At 39.1% G+C, this 24,832-nt stretch overlaps 1 protein-coding gene across 2 annotated transcripts in view; it reads right to left on the bottom strand.

Moving 5' to 3' along the window:
- DGKI (diacylglycerol kinase iota) overlaps nt 1-24,832 on the bottom strand; it is a 312,556-nt gene that overhangs the window by 226,131 nt on the left and 61,593 nt on the right. For both annotated transcript variants that reach the window (XM_033193175.1, XM_033193176.1), the window contains exons 6-9: nt 18,387-18,458; nt 14,795-14,911; nt 4,252-4,326; nt 3,690-3,788 (exon numbers count right to left, since the gene is read on the bottom strand). In XM_033193175.1, the coding sequence (XP_033049066.1) occupies nt 3,690-3,788; nt 4,252-4,326; nt 14,795-14,887 (267 nt within the window). In that variant the 5' untranslated portion in view covers nt 14,888-14,911; nt 18,387-18,458. The remainder of the gene's footprint in view (nt 1-3,689; nt 3,789-4,251; nt 4,327-14,794; nt 14,912-18,386; nt 18,459-24,832) is intronic.

Here is a 24,832-nt window from a genome sequence, read left to right as displayed (position 1 = left end):
AAATAGGTTCTAGTGTTTGCACAGTGGGGTGACTATACTAAACTACAGTATATCGTACCTTTCAAAATAACTAGAAGATTTGAAATATTTCAAACACAAAAAAACGACAAATGTTTGAGGTGACAGATGTGCTAAATACCCATTATACATGCCATAAATGTATCAAAATAGCATATGTACTCCATAAGTATGTACAAAAAATAATGTATCAATTTAGAAAAAAATTAAAGAGTTTTAAAATATGGAATTTCTTAAAAGAAAGACATAGAAGCAGTCCTTATATATGTTCATCCCAATACATTCCTTCAAAATGTTTTCCTTACACAAATATTATATAAAGAAAAAAAGCTATTTTTCTTGCCAGTAGGTGGCAATATTGCCCAGTAATTTACTTAAAAAACAAGACTAAGCAAGTTGAAAATGAAAAAAAAAAAAAAAAGTCTAAAGCCTAAGTTTCAAAGAGGGAAAGAGACAGGCATGCTTTATAGCTAAAAGCAGGTGAATAGAATAAGTAAATTACGAAAGGGCAAAACTCAGGATTTAACAAAAAATATCTATTTTTCTATTGATCACAGTAAGCTCCTGCTAACCAGAGTATGATTCTCTGAGCAGCAGTATCAGCACCTGCGAGCTTGCGACGAATGCAGCATCTTCCGGCCCACCCCGACTTACTGAAGCAGAATCTGCATTGTAACACGATTCCCAACCGAGTCATACACATTAAATTCCACCATATTACTCCTCTGTTCAAAAGCCAAAAGGTTTTTTAACCTAAAATATTTTAAACAGCAAAAAAACTACTTTCCATTGCATAAATCCATAGTCTTCAATACGAAGTATCCTGTTTCTTGGAGACATGATTCCATAGGATCATTCTGATCTTTAATCACATTTCCAAAAACTTAATATGCATGCACCACTCATCATGTTGTCCTCAAAATGAATAATCGGCATCATGACATCTGTTCTTCTAATCCTATTATACAATTAATTAACTATGTGCTGTGTTCTAGCAATCAGATTCAATGGTGGACCTGTATCCCAACAGTGAAGATGCACATAGAGCAGTTACGTTGCAGTTCATATCATGCAAATGTGTACCAAGGGCTATCGAGGCATAGTGGGCAGGATGATTGATCTCCAGAAATGGTTCAGAAAGGCACCACTGAGCCTTGAAGGATGAACAAGAATTTGCCAAACAGGAATCTGCCACAGTAAAGAGCAGGAAAAGGACAGTCCTTCCAGTCTTCTCTCCTCTGCATAACTAAGTAGTGTCCATCTTTGATTTCAGCCATGTCCATGACACCATTTCCTTATCACTCCCAAGTCACTGCTTACCTCTGAAATACCACAGCACTGCAGTCTGAGCCACTCAATTTAGAAGTCACATGCAGTTAATGTTGCTTAAATTATTTTCCATTTGTTCCTTTCGTGTCATTAACAAACAAGATGTCTTTAGAAAAGTTCATTTTAAGCTTCCTTGACCTCTCTTTTCTATTTAGTGAAATAGGAAGTAATATTAGACAATCTCTGAAGTCCCCATTACTAATAATTTATACATAGACTGGAATAGGAACAGGCTACGTCTTAACTGGATCATCAGCTCCTTAAAGAAATAGATAACTTACAAGCTTCTGTGTGCCCTAGGGAAGAGAGCTTAAAATGATTTAATAAATGCATCTTATATGTGGACTGTCATGACAAAATATATTTGAAACTAATTAATATGTGGTGCTCAGGTGGCCAAAATCATGGAACCAATTACATTTCCATGTTTCATGGTTCCCAACTGCATCTATAACCTTTGATAGGACATAGGGATACTAGCCCAAGAGAGTGGGTATGGTTCAGGGAAAATTAAACCTCATTTCAAGGAAACTCATGTCTAGGTCCTCCTCTAATGATGTCTTAGAATTGCCATCATTACTCCACGAAGATCTCTCAGCAACTCAAAAATGCAGGTCTTGAAAGCAAATGGTTTCTTTGCTTACACAAACTTCTTTTCCTTGTTCTCCAAAATGTTAATACACATTTTTATCATAAGCTTTTGAGAATTTTGAAGAAAGAGATGAAAGGAGGCATAATATTTCATCTAAATCATAAGCTCCCATAAGAGAAGTTTTATTGTAATTAATACATTCCAGACAATGCCCATTGTCTTTAATAATAAGAACATCATCTTGGACCATTGGGTCAAGTCAATTCTTTTTTTTTTTTTTTTTTGAGACGGAGTCTCGCTCTGCCGCCCAGGCTGGAGTGCAGTGGCCGGATCTCAGCTCACTGCAAGCTCCGCCTTCCAGGTTTACGCCATTCTCCTGCCTCAGCCTCCCCAGTAGCTGGGACTACAGGCACCCGCCACCTCGCCCGGCTAGTTTTTTGTATTTTTTAGTAGAGACGGGGTTTCACTGGGTTAGCCAGGATGGTCTCGATCTCCTGACCTTGTGATCCGCCCGTCTCGGCCTCCCAAAGTGCTGGGATTACAGGCTTGAGCCACCGCGCCCGGCCTGTCAATTCTAATTATACAACTTATCTTCCTTATATGGGATGACTAAAGGGTTTCAAATCTCCAGTTGTTTATTGTAAAACTTGAAGGAATCTTGTCTCAAAATGTAAAATATATACTTCAGGGATAAAGAAAATATTTTCTCATCCAAACTCAGATGAAAATAACAGAAAATTAAAGCCCATAGAAGAGTATTGATAAGAAGCCTCAGAGAGTGGGAGGAGAATTGGATGAAGAGACAAAGACCAGGATTCAAGAACAAATTCTGGGGCCGGGCGCGGTGGCTCAAGCCTGTAATCCCAGCACTTTGGGAGGCCGAGGCGGGCGGATCACAAGGTCAGGAGATCGAGACCATGGTGAAACCCCGTCTCTACCAAAAATACAAAAAATTAGCCGGGCGCGGTGGCGGGCGCCTGTAGTCCCAGCTACTCAGGAGGCTGAGGCAGGAGAATGGCGTGAACCCGGGAGGCGGAGCTTGCAGTGAGCCGAGATCGCGCCACTGCACTCCAGCCTGGGCGACAGAGCGAGACACTGCCTCAAAAAAAAAAAAAAAAAAAAAAAAAGAACAAATTCTGTCTTTAAAGAGCAGTGTGACTTTAGGCATGCCTTTAGACTTAACTTTTCTAAGTCAATTTGTTTATTCTCAAAGGAGATAAGTATCTGTACTATCGGATTTGGACTAGGGCCAAGTGAAACCTTAAGAAGTTGATATTTTCTATAATATTGGTGGTATTTGGTAGTGATTATCATGACTTACAAATCATCCTTTTTTCTTCTCTGAGGATAGGGACGAAAGTAGTTGTATCTAAATTGCAACAGAAAGAAATAAAAAGAAGTTGATAAAGGACCTCCTAACTATAAGAATTGAGGAATCCTGAAACATATGAACTAAGAGAAATTCTGGAATATCCTTTCTTGAAAATCTGTAAGGAAAAAGTCAGTAGTTAGGTTTCTTAAGTGCCTCTGTTAGTCTTATATGGAAGCAGACAGACAAATTATAGAACATCTAGGTTTTACCCAGCCCTGTAATGTGTAAAGCTATCAGAGAAACAATAACCTTGTTCCTAAGAAACCGGTGTCTTCCAAAGCTTGGGATCCTAGTGGTACTATTTTAATTGGCCGTGAGAGTTGTGTCTTCAAGAACTTATCAAAACTTCTCAGTTAAAAATCATGAAAAATTACTCACCTGGTTGCCTCCACTCTTGGGATTCACAAATACAAGCAAGGGTTTCATGAGAGGAGAAGAGATGGGTTTTATCACAAAAGGACGACCTTTGTTTTCCTGCTGAAAGAAGCAATCAGCACTGTTAGGATACACATCCATGGCTTGAAAGGCAACCTCAAGGCAAGGGAGGTGGAAAAACCCTACATTTTGTTTCCCAGGGCTGACTCTTAACATGACTTCCATGTAAGACTTGGAAGAAAGTATCTCAAGTTATCATTTGCTCCGCAGAATTAAGCCAGGCTTTTTATTTTACTCTGTAAATTCCAAATATTCCAGAAATATTAGTTTTGATCTTCATCATCATCATCCTGGGGATACCATTTCCAGGCAAGTACAGAGGTTAGTTTTGAGTGTTTGTTTTTTAAAAAGAACAGAAAGAATTCTCTTGTGGTTAGAGTGCAGTGAGGAGAAAGCAGTGGTAGAAGATAGATCAGAAAAATCAACTTAGACCTGATCTCATAGGGCAGAGTAGGTTATGGAAAGAAAGTGAAAATTCCTCAGAATAAAACTCTGAAACACCTACTTCCATCCCTCTTTTACTGGCTTTTCTTTTAAAGCTTGTTCTCTTCTTCTTCCGATTTGAAGCCTTCAGTGAGTTCTGTAGGGAGACAGAGAAAAACGCCTGAGCCCAGAGGCAACCAGTCCAGGAGCTTTCCCATGCAGAACCAAGTAGAAAATGGCGGCAGCGCATGCTAGTCCACTGCATGCTTCTCATGCTTTCACACTTCCAAGCCACTGTTCATGGGTAAGCCACAGACAGAAATCAGTTGAGTGCTTCAGAGTAAGCGACTGACTCTCTACCACATGGAGAGGCAGGGAGTAAGAACCCCAGAGGCTCTCATGGACTCACATAACAACACATGTTATACCTGCCAACCCTCCCAGTAAAAATGGAAGAATCCCAAATTCTCTGAGGGGCTCCAGTCTCCCGCCCAACCAGGTTCGTCTCCCGCCCAACCAAGTTCAAGTTCATCTCCTGGTATGGAGATCACCTATGTGGAAATGTAAAAAAGAGGCCATTTTTCATGTTTTTCTTTTTCTTTTTTTTTTTGTTTTTTTTTTTTTGTTTTTCTGTTTTTTTGGGGTTTTTTTCTCAGTTTACTCTTTTGGTAATGATCTTTTCTAGTAATAGTCATAAAATGACTCTTGACCCTACCAGAAATTTATGATCCAACTGTCCTATCAGTTGTCTGACTTGCCAAATGCAAAGATAATACTCACCTTAAATCACTATGACAGTGGGGTGGAAGTCATTGTTCTTTCTTTCTCTGTCTAAAGACCTAATGGTTTAAAAAGTTTCCCCCCTCCCGGGTAGCCTTGATTTTTTTCTTCTCATAAAAGTGCCTCAAACTTGTTGAAATACAGTGACCCCCAAATTTACTTTGTCTTTCTCTTTCTAGAAATTTTATAGACCACAATATTGTGATTACTTCAACTAACCATTTTCTCTTAACATTTGATATAGATGCTTTGAGTAGAACCTGTCATAGGGATCAGTCACAACCCACTGATTGAAGACAAGATAAAAACAGATTTAATTAGTGGAGAGTCAATGATCAATTAGACTGCTATCTTTAAAAGGCAAGATATTACTGACCATATAATAGATGTTTAACAAAGTGTTGACAGCAAGAAACGCAGAATTCTTAAATCAAAAGTTTACATAAGTATATATGCATGCATTGTTTAAGTTGTCCAACAGCCTCAAGAAATGCAAATGTCTATTCTTCTACTTTTTAATGTATTCTTTTTTCTTTGAGCATTCAAAATAATCTTTAGTATAAAGTACATATATTAAGGCATCCAAATTAGTAAGCTCCTATTTAGCTTTTATTTTACTTTGACTTGGATTTGGGGAAAAAAAAACAAGTTGATGTATGACCTGTGTTCACCAGGGTTGAGGGAAATTTTCAAAAACTACCATCTGTCCCAAGGTTTTCTTTCCCCATCAGATTAAAAGATCTCAGGATCTCAGAATCACACGAGAAAAAGAGAGATCCAGGAGCTCATGGGTGCTCTAGACCCCAGGTCATTCCTCATCACTCACTGTTGACTATACTTCCCCCTGAAAATAGATCTTCAAGTTTCTAAATTCCCAGTTAAATGGGTCTTTTATCATGTCCCTCACTGAGGAACATTTTGCATTATGAAAGTATTTGCTATATTTTGATAGATTTCTGTTTGTTTAAAAGGGAAGAAAGGTGATTTGGAATCATTAATCATTTAATCAGCCAAATGATCTAAGAAGAATGCTAGAAACCATGAATCTGGCAGGAGCAGTATGTATTCGATGTCAATTAACAATGCTCGAAATGCTTCTCAACCATCTCTACACATTGGCATCACCCAGAGAGCTTTGAAAAATGCTCATGCCTGGGCCCCATCAACTATTCTTTCATCTGTTTCGGGAAAAGCTCAGGCAAGGATATTTTTTAAAAGTTCACCAGGCAATTCTATCACGGAGTGATGGCAGTAGAAAGAGGAAAGTGTGGAGACACATAGATTGTGTTAAGCAGAAGATGAACAGAGACAGGAATATACGTCCGGTATGGACTCTGAATCTCCCTGTTATGAGATCAGTGACCTTGGCCGAGTCAGTCAAACTTCTGAAATAACAGTTTCTTAATTTTAAAATGATGGTGACACTACCCACCTCATGGGACAATTAGGAAGTTATAACCAGCAAAGGCATGTGAAGCAATTAGCTGGGTATTCATCCCACCATAAGCACTTCAGTAAATGTTAGCTCATTCTAAACAATGCCTCATTCTCAGCTGTGTGTCCCCAGCACTGAGCACAAATTCCTGGCACATAGTATACACTGGAATCATTGTTGAAATAATGAATAAATATTACTATGATTCACAGCACTTACTGAGCCTCTCCTGATTTGGGAAAGGATCCTTGGGAAGTGATGCTTGCCTCCTAACTTATTTGTAGTTTTAATTCATTTACTGCCAAGAGCAATGCCAGACACCAAGTGCTTGCAGGAACATGCTATGGACCTGGGTCCTTGACAGGACTCCACAATTAAACTCCAAGAGACAGATCTAACACATCAGGCTAAGATTGCTTCTTAAACTTGTCTGACCATAGAACTCACAGTATTTCAGGTGATTTGGATGATCAAGCATGTATGGGGAGCACAGAGTTAGAAAAACACATTAAAGTAAGGCTTGATGTCTGAAAACAGAGCAGGCAAAGAACTCAGTTCTTAGAGGGAACAGACACACAAAATGGACTTTTTTTTTTTTTTTTTTTTTTTTAACACAGAGGTAGCAAATACAAGTGCTTCTAGCCTCACCAAACCAAATGCATCTGAGGCCTTCTTCACTTCACAGAACAAGAACAGGGCAGAGACCAAGCACAGTGGTTGACTTACAGTACCTGGGTGCATCTATGTGAGCTCTGAGTAAGCTTACAGCCCTACGGGTAGTCAAACACAAAAGATAAATAGTAGGAATTTCACAGCACACCTCAAAATCCCATGGTTCCCTTCTATTTTTGTATAAATACATATCTCTGTTTTGTATAAATATGTATCTATCTCTATCTCTAGAAACAGATGGGTGTGAAGGCAGATTTTGTATATGTTTTGACCATGATGAAATAAATCACCTACTCTCGATAATCTACAGGATTGCTTATCCTGCCTGGGTCAGTATTGTTGAGTTAAACAAAAGAGCACACTTTTCGAGAATGGCAAAATTACGTCAATAAGTTACTGTGTAGAATTGTTAGTGATATATGCAAGAAACCTTTAACACTTGTCCTATGTTCCAAAACAAAGCATCTCTATTATATCAAGGGTAGCTAACTTGGTGATACAAAGCATGCGCTTTAAAAGATCAACACTAAAAACACAGTGAAGCACTGTACCCTCATTTGGATTTTTGCATTCTTCTGATTCCAACAGTAGTCGCCCCCTAGACATTCTGTGCCTGCTCTTTTGTTAAAGACCTAAAGGCTTTTTGTTTTCCTGTACTTCATACCAGGATAATTTTACCTTGCACAGAAATAATCCTATCAACAAAATCCTGATCTGACTTATGACTCCTTGCTGGGCTATTAAGAAATACTTGTGGGTAAATCACTCAACTGTGACTGCAACTTAACCACTTCTTACTAGTCTTCCAGGATTTTTCCAGGTTATAAGATCACAAATGACTGGTTATAATAACAGATCTCAAGAGAAGAGATCTGTTCTCTCTTCTGTGTCATCCCAAATAAAGTCTTCCCCCCATCACATGCTGGACAAAACTCTGGTAGACAGTAGGAGAGAGAGTAATGGACTCAGTCTATGAAAGCGCATTCTTACTTTGCTGTGCTCCCACTGGGCCAGGGAACAAAGGCTGCTCTGAGGATGGGCAGGCAGAAGGATAAAGAAAACTTATTCCAAAAGTTACAGACAGGGTGGGAACAGCTCCAGTCAGGCCTATTTGACTAAATCGCAAGTACTAATGAAGCTTTAGAATTCACCAAAGGAAATGGTTTGGGCAATTTTGAGGCTAATTTACAGGATATTATTGGTCCTTGCACAACATTAGCTATTACATTTCATGGTTTCCCAGTATTTTAAGAAGATTATCTAACCAGAAGAGATAAACAAAAAAACGGAGACTATTATGAAGAAAGCTCATACAGGCCTAGGAAGAAATGATTGCAACATTGTTGATAAGTAGAACATTAGAAACAATATAAATATCCACCAGTAGGCAGATGGATCAATAAACTGGGATATATCCACAGCATGGGATATATACAGCAATTTAAAAAATGAGTTAAGTCTACATATAGTAATATGGACCTTCCCCAAGAATCTTTTTTTTACTAAGAAAGGCAAGTTTGAAAGCATTGTGTGAAGAACGATTTATTAAAAACACACACCCTTACACTCAAAGTGGTTCTGTGTTTTTTCTGTGGGTGCATTTCCGTGCACGCAAATGCACAGTAAAAACTCTGCATATATCATAGGAAGAGACAGGGGAGATGCTTATCATTTTAAATGCTGGTGAAAGGAGACTCTCTTATCTGAAATGTTTAATTTTTACAGGGAGCATATTTATGTATTGCTCACGTTACTACAAACTAAACAATAAAAGATTGAACCCTATCATTCTTTCAAAGAAACCAGCTTGTTCCCACTCAGTATTATGAAGTCACAACAGGCTATATTAAGGAAAGAGCATGGAGGATCCATTTTATATTCTTTTTAGAAGATAGGAGAAGTCCAGTGAGATTCATGAGAAAGTTACAAGAAAGGGACAGTCTGGAAAATTTAGGGGATCGAGTGCACAATATTTTTTCCAATGGTGTCATCTCATGACACATAAGTTCTGTGAACGCTTTCTCAACTGTGGTCTTCTGCAACTTGACCCCACAGAAAATTCACATAAGTCTCAATCCGTCAGCTCCCAGTATATGCACAGGTATTTGAACATCTTTAACCTGCCCATCCAATCAAAATATTGCCTAGTGATATTTTCAGTCCAAAAGAGAAACATTGACGTTTGTAACTTTAAATATAACTTGGCCTTCAGATATATCAACAGATTCAGGCTTGATTCTTAAATTTCGGCTTTTCGTTTGAATTATTTAAAATCATCTATCTTCCATTATCTTTTTATTTCTACAAAATAACTTCTTCATCTCTTTAAATAATGAGGTGATGAAACCCAGCAAATCACCCAAGCAGCCCTCACTCCCTTTAGCATCAAGGTTTCACACAGCTGCCAATTCCACAGTTGCTCGTGGAATAAAAATGAAATATGCAGTTTAATTCCAACTCTTTATAAACCATGTCTCCTGGCCACAATACACTCAAATAGATTTCCTTTACTCCTCCTCTCTGGAGTCATTTGTTTAGACACAAATATCCCAAATAAAGCTGACTTTATTTAAAGATCCATCTTAACTGTTCTCAGTAAGTTCTATCAACTCCTACTGTCCTTCTCAGCCCTTGTTTCACTGACACTGCCTACATCCTTTAAGGCTAACCACAAATGGCATATTTTCCATTTAGCCTACCCTGATCCCCATGACCGAAAATGCTCCATACTGCTTCATATTCACACTGTGTTTATACATCTTAGGTAGCACTGACCACTCTCCACCTTGGATAGCTAGACCACCTTGGATGCTGACCATGGCTGATTCAAGCAACCTGTCTGGCCCCTTCCTCTCGCCATCCTATGTGTGTTTCTCCCAAAGATGCGTACTGACCAAAAAGTAAATCTTCCGAGACAGCAGGAGGCACTCTTTTATTAAGGATTTACACATGGCTGAATTCCTCTTTCAAAATCCACAAACACTCTGCCCAGTGACTTAGATAGTTCTAGCTATGTTCCCCACTATTGAGTATACTCTTTGTGGAGATGGATCACATCTGATTCATCTTTGGACCTTCTACTGCATACAACAGCATCTCTGAATGTAGTTAAATAAACATTAACTGAATTCAATTAAGAACATCTTCTCTATTATTTATTTTGAAGCAGTATGATAGAATATAGAAACATATACATATATATATGTAAATCCTCAAATTTGGAAAAACATTTTACTCTGCTGTTCTCCACCTACCTTCCAAATTTTCCATTTGTTAGTCACTTCCCAATGTCTTAAATGAATTCTCTAATATATCTACCTCCAAGTCATGGCTAAAAGCTTGCCACCCATTGGCCAGGTATGGTGGCTCACGCCTGTAATCCCAGCACTTTGGGAGGCCGAGGCGGGTGGATCACCTGAGGTCAGAAGTTCAAGACCAGCCTGGTCAACATGGTGAAACCCCGTTTCTACTAAATATACAAAAATTAGCCAGGCGTAGTGGCAGGTGCCTGTAATACCAGCTACTCAGGAGGCTGAGGCAGGAGAATTGCTTGAACCCGGGAGGCAGAGGTTGCAGTGAGGCGAGATCGCACCACTGCGCTCCAGCCTGGCTACGAGAGCAAAACTTCATTCCAAAAAAAAAAAAACTTGCCACCCATGATCTACACACTATAAACTAGAGTTTTTACTGTCATCTATGAACAGGTCACAGACACAATGACTTTTCTCCTTGTTTTCTTCCTCATTGTTTTTTATGTCTATAGAATTTAACATCGGTGTCAGAAGAGTTTCAACAGAAGAGTTTAATTGTTCAGTATTACATAAATCAGTTAAGTGGCTACAGCAAGGTTATTATGGGCCCAGGTAGTATTGGCTCAAAAGTCAGAAAGCTCTTAACCACTGCTGCATTGTCCCCACAAGCTCACTATACACCAGCTTTTAAATACACTATGGTTCACTGGTTAACTTACTTGATGGAAAGGCTACTAAAATTGTAAAACATCTGATTCAGCAAGCTGGCTACAGAAAGACAGTGAGGCACTGTGGCATACCAATAAGAGCATGTTTTCGGCATCAAAATTCCTGGGTCCAAGTCCCATCTCAAACTATTTAATAACTGTATGACCCTGGGTAATTTACTTGACTTCTCTGTGCCTCACAATCCTCAGATACAGAGTGAGAATAACAGGATACCTTCCCATAGGGTACTATGATGATAAAATAAGATACTGAATGTAAAATACTGAAAATTTTCCCAACACATAAAAATCTTAGCTCTTCTTACTATTATGATTATTATTACATTGTCCTGAATCATAGATGGCAAGAAAAAGGTACATGTTGAATAATGAATTTGGACTTTGCATCCAGACTGTGAGCTGTAAATCCCATATCCCATTAAAAGTAACCAAGACTCTAGAGAAAGGCTGATTCCAGGTATGGACATGAAATGCATTAAATGATCCTGGGACATGGTATTGTTCCTAAAACCAAGGAAGCTCTCAAAACCTCACGGCTCATAACAAATGGAGACAGACTCCATGTGGAAGAGGTTCCAACTGGTTGGAGGTGAAACAATATGAACATAAGAAGAAGAATGATGACACCATATTGAAAAACACATAATACATAAAAACATCATTAAGTAATTTCATAATGATACTCTCCAAAAAAAAAAAAACAACTACTACTACATCCTATAAGGGTTGCTAAGGCATCAGCTTATTATTCTGAAAACTTACAAATAAAGGCAAATACTCAAACATTTGTCATGTATTTGTTAGGATGAAGGAAAGGTCTCTTTTCTAAAAATCACAGCTAAAAAGAGTGAAAATTGGAAAACGACTCCTTGGCAACCCCTAATGCAATAATAGACTTTGGCAAAAATCTTTGATAGATAACAATGGATGGCAAGCTGATGGTGAACTTTATGACAGACGGATTAGGATGACAGTTCCTGAACCCACTGATTGATCTTAGCGTCACTGAGAGTGAAATGGCTGATATCCTCTCCCTGTGATGGCAATGTGATAGAAATACACAGCACTGCCAGTGTATCCCTTTTACCAAAAAAAAACCTAAATATAATTGAGTCTTTGTGTCTAAATATTAGTTTACAAGAAATATGGGCAATAAGAGAAATAATTTGGAAACATGGTAAGAATCAGACAAAATCAAAATATGGGAAATCCTATGGGTAAAGTAACCCAATTTCATCAACGAGTAAGTGGCCTGAGAAATAAGAAGGGGTATTGTTCTAAATTAAGGGAGACTTAAGAACTATGTCAACAAAAGGCAGTTGTGAACTTTGGATCTTGACTTGAAAAACAGTAAAAAAAAAGATATATTTTAGACAATAGGAAAAATCTGTAAGGGATTATTAACATGACTGAGACAGTGGCATTTGGGGTTTTTTTAGTGCTATCTTTTACAGAAGCATAATGAAGTGTTCACAGACTAAGTGGTATGCTGTATAAGATTTGTTTTAAAATACTCTAGTTAAAGAAAAAGGAGGGGGCTTCCACTTCCAGGAAGATGGAGTAGACGGGGTGAGGCCAGAAGGAAATGGATGATGTGGCTCTTGACAAGGGACCACCAGGGATCTTTGTGGGGACAAAATGTTCTGTATCTTGACTGAATCGAGGTCAATATCCTGGTTGTGATTTTGTACTATAATGCTGCAAGATGTTACCAAGAAGGGAAATTTTGGAAGGGTGCAAGTGATTCCTCTGTATTGCTTCTCACAGCTGCATGTGAATCCCAAAAGCAAAAGGTAATTGATAAAATGAAAATATGACGTGGCAGAAGACAGATGAAAAAGAATGGCAGAAAAGTCGATGGCTAGAGGATTCATTACAATCTTTCTCTTTCTTCATTTGCTTGAAAATTTCCATTAAAAAGGGTTTCTTAAGGTTTAGAAAAGTAAACTTTGCAATTTCCCTACAAACTGGTATTATCTCCTGATTTTCCTAACTGGTGTGTCCGCAGACTTCCAAATTCCCACACCACTAGGCTATTCTACACACTCTTGCTACTTGTTTCTTTCTAAAATACTATATATATAATATATATATATACTTTACTCTATCACTCCTCGCTTAAAAGGAACTCTGCTACTTCAGGATAAAGTTCACGGTTATTAAAAAAAAAAAAAAAAAAAAATCCCTCCACAGTCAGGCCTGAGCAATTGTGTGTTCATCTCCCACACACCCTCTGCATAAATCCTGCACTTTGGTCAAACTAGACTCACAGTTCGACGGATATAATTTTGGACACAGTACCTGTGCCTGTGTGCCATTCTCCTGCCTGCTACTCACTCTCTACTCCACAGACCTAAATCTCACCCATTTTTACAAAGCAGAACAAAACCCATCTTCTTCATGAAGTTTCCCCTTCAAAACAAGATTCTCAAGAGTAAGGATCATGTATTTTATCGCAATGCCTACTAAACTAGCCTTCCTGATACAATCGAAGTTTTCAATGGAAGGATGTGGATTTCACTGAATGAATGTTTAATGTAAAGACTTGGAGAGATTACCAAATTTTAGAAAAAAATTTAAATGTAGAAATGTTAAAGAGATCTAAAAATAAAAACTGGAATTTAGTACACTTGAATTTCAAATAGCAATACTATATTTAATTTGTTTTATCACCTTGGGCAACTCATTTAACATATCTTGGCATTTGGTTCTAAAATATAAAATGAAGCACTAGGCTCCTCATTTTTTAATATGTAGATACTATACTTGCCTCTGGAAATAAATATCCCAAGGGCTTCCATAGACTATAATTTTATTCCTAAACATTACTCATCAACAGAGTCTAAACTTTATATAAACTACACAAAGCAAAACAGTATCCCAGATCCACCAGTTTTTAAATAAACCTGAGTCGACAAGAATGAATTACGTGATGAGTCTGGAGACCACAGGAAGTAGGGCTACCGTATCATTTAAAGGTATTGCATTTGATAAGACTCCCTAAAGTACCTGCACCCTAAGGGAGGTACAGTTTTTCTTCCCATAGCATTAAAAATCTGCCATCCCATAACTTGAAGCTAACTGTCAAGGATGTATAGTACAAAGGCAGAAACATTTTATTTCAAAGACTATGACCTTGTCAAGAAACCACTAAGTTTTCCCTGAATACTGAGGTGGAGACTCATAAGGACAGGAAGTGCATTGGGGAGAACACAGAATGAGATTAGATATTAAGAGAATAAATTCTACTTTGCCTTAAGAAAAAATAAATGTCATGCTCTAAGCAGGCCTGTGTATTCAGGAAGGTCATGACTCATGGTCTGCCTTCTAGGTTGGAAGTGGCAGGAATCTTAACCAAACCATGAAGCCTGCACAGTTTGCCCTCACATTGACCCTCTGGGGATGCCCAGGCTGGAAGAGAACAGAGTTGTATAAGCATCAGCTGTACCCACCACTAGTTCTCAGTGAAACTTGGAAGAGCACCTATCAAAGAGAACATCATTAGCACATGAATGAGGAGGCAACATTCCTGCTCTAGAACTTTGAATTCATTAGGATGTGGAGGTTGATTCCATGAGAGAGCCCAACACGGGGAAAGAGATGGGCCAATGGGATGAACTGTGGAAGCTAAGCACAGGGCCTTGGGGATGAGTGAACAAAGGTCATAGAAACCCAAAGACTAGTCTGGGGAGAAAAGCACGAAGCAGCAGTTCATTTTTCTCTGCACTGGCCCAGCAGCACCAGAGTCCTGGCAGTTACCTGAGGTTTCTTCACCTTAATGATCCAAGTGGGTGGGACAATAACAGCAGCATGAGCCCCCAGGGAGCAGGGTTCTTCAATGTGATGCAGCATGAAGCAGGTCACCTTATTGTGAAACTAAAGAGAAAAACAGGCCAGTAAACAATTCTGGTCAAAGAATAATGCCGCAGCAAGAAGGGATAAATATGTACACACACACACACACTCATTACATGCACAAAAATACATATGCATGCACACATGCACACACAGACATACACTGAGGACATGCTTTCCTCATCACGACCCAGCCAGCCCCAGGAGCTTAGAAACCAGATTTCAAATTTATTCCGGTTTACAAACTTATAACATTGGTAACAAGAAATCAGTCTAGCAGGATGAAGCCTGCTAAAACTTTCTAATTGTTGCACGGAATATTTACATAAAAGTTTTAGAGTCTTGGAGGGTTCTATCAATCCTGATTTTGCACCAAATTTTCACACACACTTCCCCTTGACCTGTACTGGCCATGGACTTGGTTGATTTAAGATAACGTTGAGAAGGAAATGAACAGACAGAAAGGCAATGCCTACCACCTGCCTTTCCTTTCCCTATCATAGATACAAATCCTCCCAAGTTGTCTTTCCAGTTTAGAGAGGGCAGGAAAGAAGCATGATGTCTGTTCTACAGAGCTGAAAATCTCAGAAGTAACAAAGTACAAAGAGATCATTTCTGTTGGGTTTGTCTGGGACTGCTAAAAAATATACAATGACCCTATTACTCTTGGCAAGTCTAAAGTGATTTTTGCTTCTGAAAGGAAGTGAATGTAGGCTAATGATCGAAACAATACCACAGTATAAGGGCCTTAATTCTATTCCCCAACCGTGACACTCAGACTGGTGACCTTGGGCCAGTCAAGTTTTCAGCCATCTTTTGTGTGACTATAACGTGATAGTGGTGTGTAGTAACATTTATTTTTCTGAAAAAGAAAACTAAAATCAACATTATGCAATAATTACAGGCCTTAAATTTTAATCATAGTGATTTTAAAAATTTAACCTCAGTTTCTTCTTAGATTATACTTCCCCTAACTATATAATTTAGCATTTTAACGGCAACAATGTTAAAAATAAAAAGTATCACTGATAATAATTATGCTGAAAACACAAACACAAATTAGGACCGTCTCCAAAAAAATCTGGCAAATATGGTCACTCTAATTACATTACATAACATTAGACAGGTTTTTGTTTTCATGTCTTCATGTCTTCAAGATCTGCTATGATCCTGTGGCTAATTATTAATCAAGCAGTTGTGTATAAAATACTGATAAAATAATTAATAATTCTGTCTGCCACCAGTTATTTATGATCTGCAAACAAATATACCAGAGAAATATTATTAACATTTGAATACCTTCTTTAAAAATTGCTTTTTCTTCTTGGCAATTCAAATAAACCCTCAAATGTATGACCACTGCATTTCTAAAATGTTAGGGATCGCAGAGACTGCCTACGTCAAGTCTCTCAATGAATACTTGAGTAATCTCCACTCTAGAGACTCAGAGGTACATCCAAGATTGCACAGTTTTTAAATGATGGAATCAAAACCGCATCCCTGGAAATCCAGGTCCCAAATCCCATATTCTTTCTCCTGTACCATAAAGGGTCACATATTTATTTGCTTGTCTGACATCAAATATCCTAGAAGGGGTTCACCTGGACTGTGAAAACATATCGCCACTGTAATTTGTGTTCAAATCTTTTGTGTCTATCGTCCCTACGAAAATCGCCCTCTACAATGTGGGAAACTGGGAAATTCAAAGGTATGTGGAACTGACCAAAGCTCTACCACAATGGTCAGGTGAAAGTTGTCCTTTGTAGCGATTCAGTTGGACTACAGATTAATAGAAAGAGAGCACACATGTTCATTGTAAAGTGAGATTGAGTTTCCAAATTAACTGAATCTAGATAGACCATCTCACCACAGCCCGGTAGCTGCACAGGGCAGGAGCAGATGCAGCCGATCTGAGCACACTGCCGCCCACAAGGCTGCCCCACCAGTGGGGTCTCACCAGATTAGAAGAACCAGGAACAAAGATAGCAGCACTGGGAACCCCTGCACCGCAAATGGAGATATTGCCTTGCAGGTAAAGAGTTTCATTCAAGATCTAGGATGGCCTTATATTTGTGCACACATTCTTGAACAGATGTGCAATGATTATTTATGCAACAACTAACTGAAAGTGAAAGAAAATGCCAGGAATAAAAAATGTCGCAGGATTGTGATGCAGTGACACTGAGCTTTCCGGACCACTGAGTCTCTATCTAGTGATGGCAGGTTCTTCTGACACGTAGGGGCCAGAGATATTATTAGTTTGAACTATATGGAACTGCCAAAATTTAAATGGTTTTGACTCACAATATGTCAATTTCATATGTTTCAACTAAATACGTCTGTTCCAGCCCCATGGCCTGTGTTTAGCATGATGTGTGTAGCGGCATGAGTTTTCTGCAAACCTTTAACCTCACCAAGATACCACAGCCTTTCCTTTGCAGGTCCCCCGTGCAATGAAGGGGTTATATATTCCAACTTATTCAAAAGAATAGGGAGACTGAGAAATTACAGCGGGCATCAGCAAACTTTTTCTATAAAGGCACAGGGAGTAAATATTTTAGGCTTATGAGACCACCCACCTCTGATGCAATTACTCAGCTTTGCCATTGTAGCACAAAAGTATCTATAGACAATACATAAATGAAAAAGTAGCCACAGACAATATATAAATAACTGGGCATGGCTGCAACCCAATGAAATTTTATTTACAAAAATAGATGGCAGCCAGACTTGGCCTATGAGCTATAGTCTGCCAACACCTGGGTTAGACTATATGTTATCTGGTAAAAGAAAGAACAGGTCCACAGGTACACGGATACAAACAAACAAGAAAATGTAGCATCTGGTACAGACAGAGGAATTAGGCTCTAAGTAAAGTGGAGGAAAAGGTAGATTGAAGAAAAGTAAATAGGGACGTTACCATCGGATCCTAATGAATATATAAGAAAGAGCTACATTTCAGTGAGCATACAGACAACATCCAAACCTAAAAAAGCAAACAAGAACCACTCTTCTTATCCTAACACTTAGCCCCAAAATAAAAAGTCATGCACTTTAAACATTAAAACCAGAAGAGCCAGGATTCGTGTCCACCCGTGTTGGAGGGACCTCGTATGTCGTATGTCGCTTTGCTTCTAATGTTGCACCTTCCTACCATAGGAGGAGTTCTCAACAATATAGAGGCACTGGGGGGAAAGTGCGGAGTAAGAAGTCCTCAATTCTAGTCCCAGTGTTAGAATTAGGGGAGGATTTTCTAGTCTTTGACCCCAATGTATATAAAATACAGAAGTTAATTTATCTCTCTAGTGTATCCCAGTTCATCTATGCTATTGTTCTATAGTTTCAATCTGTCTTTCTTCCTCCAAGGATCCTATATGAGAAAAGCAATACATTAAATTAGGAATGCCTTCTACTTCCAGGGAGGAACTCAAATAATGACATAAGTGTATTCCGACAAAACATGAGCCCACATTGCTTTATTTCATCCCAAACTTACCGCCTGCTTGCACCAGGAACAGCTGATAGCCACAATCTCTTTACTGTGGAAGGAGAACTTTTGCTGGAAGCCCTGGGATATTAGGACAAGAGACAGAGAATTTAAAACCAGCTCAGTTACAGCACACATTTGCCCTCCTGAAGTGCAATGACGTGAATAAGGCCAGAACTGTCACCCACCACTGGAGGGAAGTAGAACTGCAAATGCCACATTTAGCACCACACTCTCCACTTTCTGTCTGCGATGATTTTCTATTCCCAAAGCATTTCGAGTGAGAGCGAGAGGAGGTGCTGGTATTTCCTAGCCCACTACTGCTCAAAGTCAGCCACACAAAACGAGCTTTTTGAAAAAATAAATGTAGTTCTGATATATTTTTATTACAACCAAAGGAAAAGCCACTATTGGTTCACATGGTTCCATATAACAAAAATCATTCATCTTAGAGGCTCTATACACCTTTAGCATCTGAGAACCCAGAAAAAAAAAAAATGAAATTTCAGAGACAATAACTGGAACTCAGGGTCTTGGAGAAGTCCAAGGGTGTAATAGTAAATTCAGACACTTTCATAAGCCCCTTGAGATGTCTCTACTCAAAACAAGCAGCTTTTAATTTTTATTCTTTACCAGGAAGCAATGATGAAATCAATGAAATGGTAACCCCAATCCTCTTAAAGGAACAAACTGAATTACTTTTCCATCAAGAAGAGGTGATTTTCGGCTGCTGCTGTCCCTAAACAATGGCCAGAGAGAAATAAGTAGTATTGCACAAAGAATGTTTTTAGCCTTCCCAAAGCTCATCCATTTCCCTCTGCCTGTGAAATCTAAATCCAAACAAAAAATTCAAAGCCACAATAAAAAATGTTAAAACAGAGCTTTTGTAAGGTGATCCAAAGAAAACAGAAAGATGTGATAGGCAGGAAAGCTATTCAAGGCACTGGCTAAATAAGTCTGACTTAATGTGTACAGATAATTTTAAGTTGAAAATCAATCACAACATTATTAAATGATGTCCCAATGGCATTTTTCAGTGCCCATAATCCCTGCCCATCTGCAGTACTTTATATACTACCAAGCATTTCCTCCTTTTGAACCTCTTTCCTCTCTTGATTTCCTAATACACCGTCCCAGTTCTCTTCTACCTCTCCAGCCTTCTGTATGTGGACAGACGACCAAGACTGGTTTCACTACTTTTGCTCCAACCTCAACTACCACTTCCAGAGACATGACCTTCAGATCAGACTCTCCTGGGTTTTGAAAAATGTATCCATCAATACCTCCTTCTCAAAAACCTAAGTGGTATTATCACTCCCTGTGCAGAAAAGAGTTAACATAGCAAATCAGACTTCTTAGAAAGGCTGCTTGCAGCTGGGTGCGGTGGCTCATGCCTGTAATTCCAGCACTTTGGGAGGCTGAGGCAGGTGGATCGCCTGAGGTCAGGAGTTCAAGACCAGCCTGGCCAACATGGGGAAACCTCGTCACTACTAAAAATAGAAAAGTTAGCTGGGCTTGGTGGCAGGCGCCTGTAATCCTAGCTACTTATAAGGCTGAGTCAGGAGAATTGCTTGAACCTAAGAGCTGGAAGTGGCAGTGAGCCGAAATCGTGTTACTGCCCTCTAGCCTGGATGACACAGTAAGACTCCATCTCAAAAAAAAATAATAAAATAAAAAATGTTTAAAAAGTAAAGAAAAGCTGCTTGCAAGGTTGGCCCGTGGTTGGCATCTGGGAACTTGGATTTCAGGAAGGTTTCTCCAATTGTCAGCACAGTTAAGAGTGCCTCATTGGGCCTAAACTGTTTGCACAGGTGGGGCATGGTGGCTCACACCTGTAATTCCAGCACTTTGGGATGCTAAAGTAGGTAGATCGCTTGAGCCCAGGAGTTTGTGACTGGCCTAGGCAACACAGTAAGGCCTTGTCTCTATATTAAAATGTTTTTAAAAAAAGAAAAGAAACTTTTTGTGCAAACAATGTAGTTTATGCTGAGTATCTTCTGTCCTTCTGGAAGTCTGGAATTTTATTATGTGCAATGCAGAGGGTGCTTATGTAAAAAGGCCTCAATAAAAATCCTGGACACTGAGTCCCATATTCCTTCCACATGTGTTTCACAGTACATTGCTGGAGGAATTAGGCACATCCTGTGTGATTCCCCTGGGAGAGAACTCTTGGAAGCTTCTGCCTGGCCTCCTCCAGACTTTGTGCCATGAGCCCTTCCCTTTGTTGATTTTATTTTGTATTCTTGTGTTGTAATAAACTATTGATGTTAGCACTACAGACTGAGTCCTGTAAGTCCTCCTAGTGAATCACTGAACCTGGGGTGGTCTTGAGGACCCCTGATACGCTCCTCTCCTCCCAGATAACGACTCTTGCTATTTCTTCTTCTGTCAATGACAATATCTTTTCCCAAGGAAAAAAAAAAGTGCTTCTGACACACATACAGACACACACACACACACACACACACACACACACACGAACTTAAGCGCTGCAATTTGATGTCCGTGTGTTTACTACTACAGGGGCAGCAATAGCCCCCACAGTCCCCAACACCTGAGACTTGCAACTGCCTAAAGAGAACAGCTTACAGGAGGACACAGAGTCTAGAGGGCCAAAGGGTTGAGTATGCAGGTCTTTTCAAAGATGTTGCTCAACTGTTCAATATGAAATAAGATAGCACCAAAACTGCAGAAATGACTTCACATTGCAGCCATTTGAAAAGCTCCTCATCATCCCCCAAGCCATTTTTCAGGAAGCAAAAAAAGGCTACAGCGACACTTTGTGGCTACTGTGTGAAGAAAGAAAACCGCCGCAGAAGCCGAGGTGAGACCCGACTGCCTCTGTCCAGCCTGGTATCACGCTCTGCTGATGGTCACCTTCCATCCAGATTTTTGCTCCATTTTCTAACTTGTCCCTCCACTGATACTCTGTTTCTCCCTTTATTCCTCACTCTATCCTGGACACTGCCACCAGGTAAAATGATGTTTTCTAAGTTTCTGCCTCCCATTCAAAATACTTGAATGACATTCCTTTCCTTACAGATTAGCAGAATAAGCTCTTCATGCAGGCATTCAGGGCCACCCATAATCTTCCCATCAATTTTCTGACATCTATCTTCCACTCCTTTGTATTATAAATTCCTGTCCAGAATGAGACAGGTCTACTCATATCCACAATACGTTTTATTCTTTTATAGTTCTATTTATTTATATATGGCTGTTTCTTCATTCCCAACATACCATCTAGAAACCTCCCCCCATTTCATATACAGTATCTTCCACTAAAAAATCTACAAGAGTCTCCCAAAATCACCTCAACTCACTGTGATCTCTCCTTGTACAGGTTTGCCTTGCCTCGTACCTACCCTTGCCATTATAAATAGCTTCCCTATGTGGCTGGTTATTTTGTGTACACATGTATTATCTCTCCAATGGAACTGTAAGTTCTTTGAAGGCAGTCAGTCCTTGTACAGTTCTTAGCAACTTGGCATAGTTCTTTGAACATCATAGGCATGCCATGGTTTTTTCTGATTAATTGAACAAAAAAGTTTGCTGCTATTCCATCATGATCTAATTACCAACTTCATGCTATCCAGACATTATAAGCCTTACCCAAGCCACCTGAAAATATATTTCCTCACAGCATCCTTCCAGGCAAAAAAACTAACCTCTACAGACACTGCAAAGACGGTAGGATTCTAATGTTCATTTTTAAGTCCACAATATTAAAATGCTACATGGATAAAAATCAATACACTAGAATTTGTGGCACGACAGCAGTAGTAGCCACAACTAGAGGTCTGCTAAATGTTACGGTTTTAAATTTGTCATTATAAGTCTTAAATGCAATCACCACGCCACCATTCTCTCCACTTAGATATCAGATGGCTGTGCATCAAACAAAAGCTGAGGAGAGATGGCAAAGCTCAGAATCATTCTTGGATCTTCTTGTTGGCTGAGTGATCTTAGGCAAATCACTTAACTCTTCTAACTTCCTCTTTCATGTGAAAATGAGAATAATAATAGAAACCTCTCCTATAACACTAAGTGGCTATAAGCATCAAATGAGGCCATGCATTTAAAAGTCTTTATAACACTTTACTTATTTATGTATTTAATGTGTGTTTATATAAAACTAAGGAGTGCTTTTATTGCCAAGATCTATGAACAGGAACCTCTTTCACCATCTCGCTGAGAAAGCTTTCTGGTGTCTAATATGTGACTAAGTGATGCTCTACTCTATGATACAGGGTAAGTGCATCTAGCCCCACCTCACCACTAAATATTAGCCGTCTGGTTTCTGGGAGAGAACAGATACAATCCACTGTGGTACTGACAGCTAGACCGACACGAGAAACAAACAATAAGGCCAATCACAATTGGGGCACTGGGCACTACACTTATGCAGTATTGTGGTAGGACCCTTGGCAATGAGTCCAGTGGTAATCAACTCTGTGCTTTGTTTTAGATTCTTGTCTGGCAGACTCACAGCAACCATAGCTTCAGGCTTATCATCTAACACAGAGACATAAACAGAAGCACATCAGAGCCTTTACGAACCAAGTTCCCATTAAACCACCTGCTACGGGAAGACTTTGGCCAGGCTCTCAGCATGCCAAAATGAACCAGATTCCAAATTGCTCATTTTTAAATGTTGGCCCAAATCTGCTATTATGGTACTGACAGATGCCCTGACTGAATTTCAACGGACTCTATGATTTTTAAGAGCTGTTTAGTTCAGCACTGTCAAAGAGGAAAATAGGGATGGGAGGTCAGATGCTTTGGATCCAACTGACTTCAGAATTGAAAATACCAAGAACATTAAGGAATTAGGTCTTTTTTTGTTCTTTGGGATTTTTCAATCAAACTTAACCTTTGGAATACAGTTTAAACCAGATTTGTTGAGTACTAAAGCTTTGTTGCCTTCTGACTTCTTCTGCCATCTAAGGCAAGTACCAAATGGCACTCAGTTTTACAGCCTTGGCTGAAACCAGAAAAAAAGGGCTTGACTTAAAATAAGCTGAATTTATTTCATTATTTCTGTATTTAACTTTGTTTGGGGTGAGAGAATATTCTGACCATAGGCTGATTCCCTATTTGATTTGATTTGATCCAACACAAGAGCTGATATTCCTCCTGCCTCCAAAACTTTAAACAACAAAATAAACCTCCCATATCCACTAGCATGTCCAAGGCTCATAAAGTATTACAAGGGACAAACCCACGGAATTATAAAATAAGACTGACTCAATTTGCTTTCATTAATATTTATCTTAAAACACAGAACTCCAAACATTTCTGCACAAATACTTCCTATGATTTTTGAAAAAAGTACTTTTACATATTTTATATTTCATCTCTAAAATGTTTATCTTAAGTTTAATTAATGGCAAAGTTAAATTTCTAGCAAAATAAATTGAAAATTTTAAAATGAAACTGTTGGACCACATATAAAGGTATCCTATGGGATAGCAATAACATAGTGATTTGGTACACGCTAGTGTCAAGAAAATTTTTCCATTTTCACTTTGCTAGAAGACCTCAGACTGGTCGTGGTGTTTCAACGTAACTGCTTCCAGCCCTCCAAAACTGACAAACAACTGTGATGTTGGGGCGTTCCACCAGCGGAAGCAGCTGAGCAACTGAGACCTTCACATGACCCAGGTACAGATCCACACCAACCTAACTGAAAACTTCTTTTGCTGATAAAAAAATGGCATTTGTTTTAACCAACTATCTACTGACTTATGGACTATATCTGTCTTGTCCAGATTGTTATCCAGAATGTAGCCTTCAGTTTTTAACTAGCAAAACCCACCATAAGCCAACTCCCTAATACATACACAAATTGTTGGCTTTTTCCTTGAACAAATTATTCAGCCCAGTTTTCCACTGATACGTGTACCCATGCCTGGTAACGTGACTAAAGTGAATCCTTGAAAATTAGGCTGGTTTGATAACATGTCTTTTCCATAGTTTTCTCACAGTGTAAAAATGGTAGCATAATATTCTAGATTTTGCAAAACTAGGGTTTATTTACTCATAGAAAACCTAAGTTGGCCAGGCACGGTGGCTCAAGCCTATAATCCCAGCACTTTGGGAGGCCGAGACGGGCGGATCACGAGGTCAGGAGATCAAGACCACCCTGGCTAACACGGTGAAACCCCGTCTCTACTAAAAAATACAAAAATTAGCCGGGCGAGGTGGCAGGCACCTGTAGTCCCAGCTACTCGGGAGGCTGAGGCAGGAGAATGGCATGAACCCAGGAGGCGGAGTTTGCAGTGAGCTGAGATCTGGCCACTGCACTCTACCCTGGGTGACAGAGCGAGATTCCGTCTCAGAAAAAAGAAAACCTAAGTTATCTAAATTTCCTAAATTTTCTATACAAATTTTACTAGTCTTAAAATTGTTATAAATATTTAAGATCTTCAAAATGTAAACATATATATTCATCT

This window comes from Trachypithecus francoisi, unplaced genomic scaffold, assembly GCF_009764315.1.
Source record: "Trachypithecus francoisi isolate TF-2019V2 unplaced genomic scaffold, Tfra_2.0 Lachesis_group4, whole genome shotgun sequence".
NCBI lineage: Eukaryota > Metazoa > Chordata > Mammalia > Primates > Cercopithecidae > Trachypithecus > Trachypithecus francoisi.
This window is presented reverse-complemented; position numbering and strand designations above follow the sequence as displayed.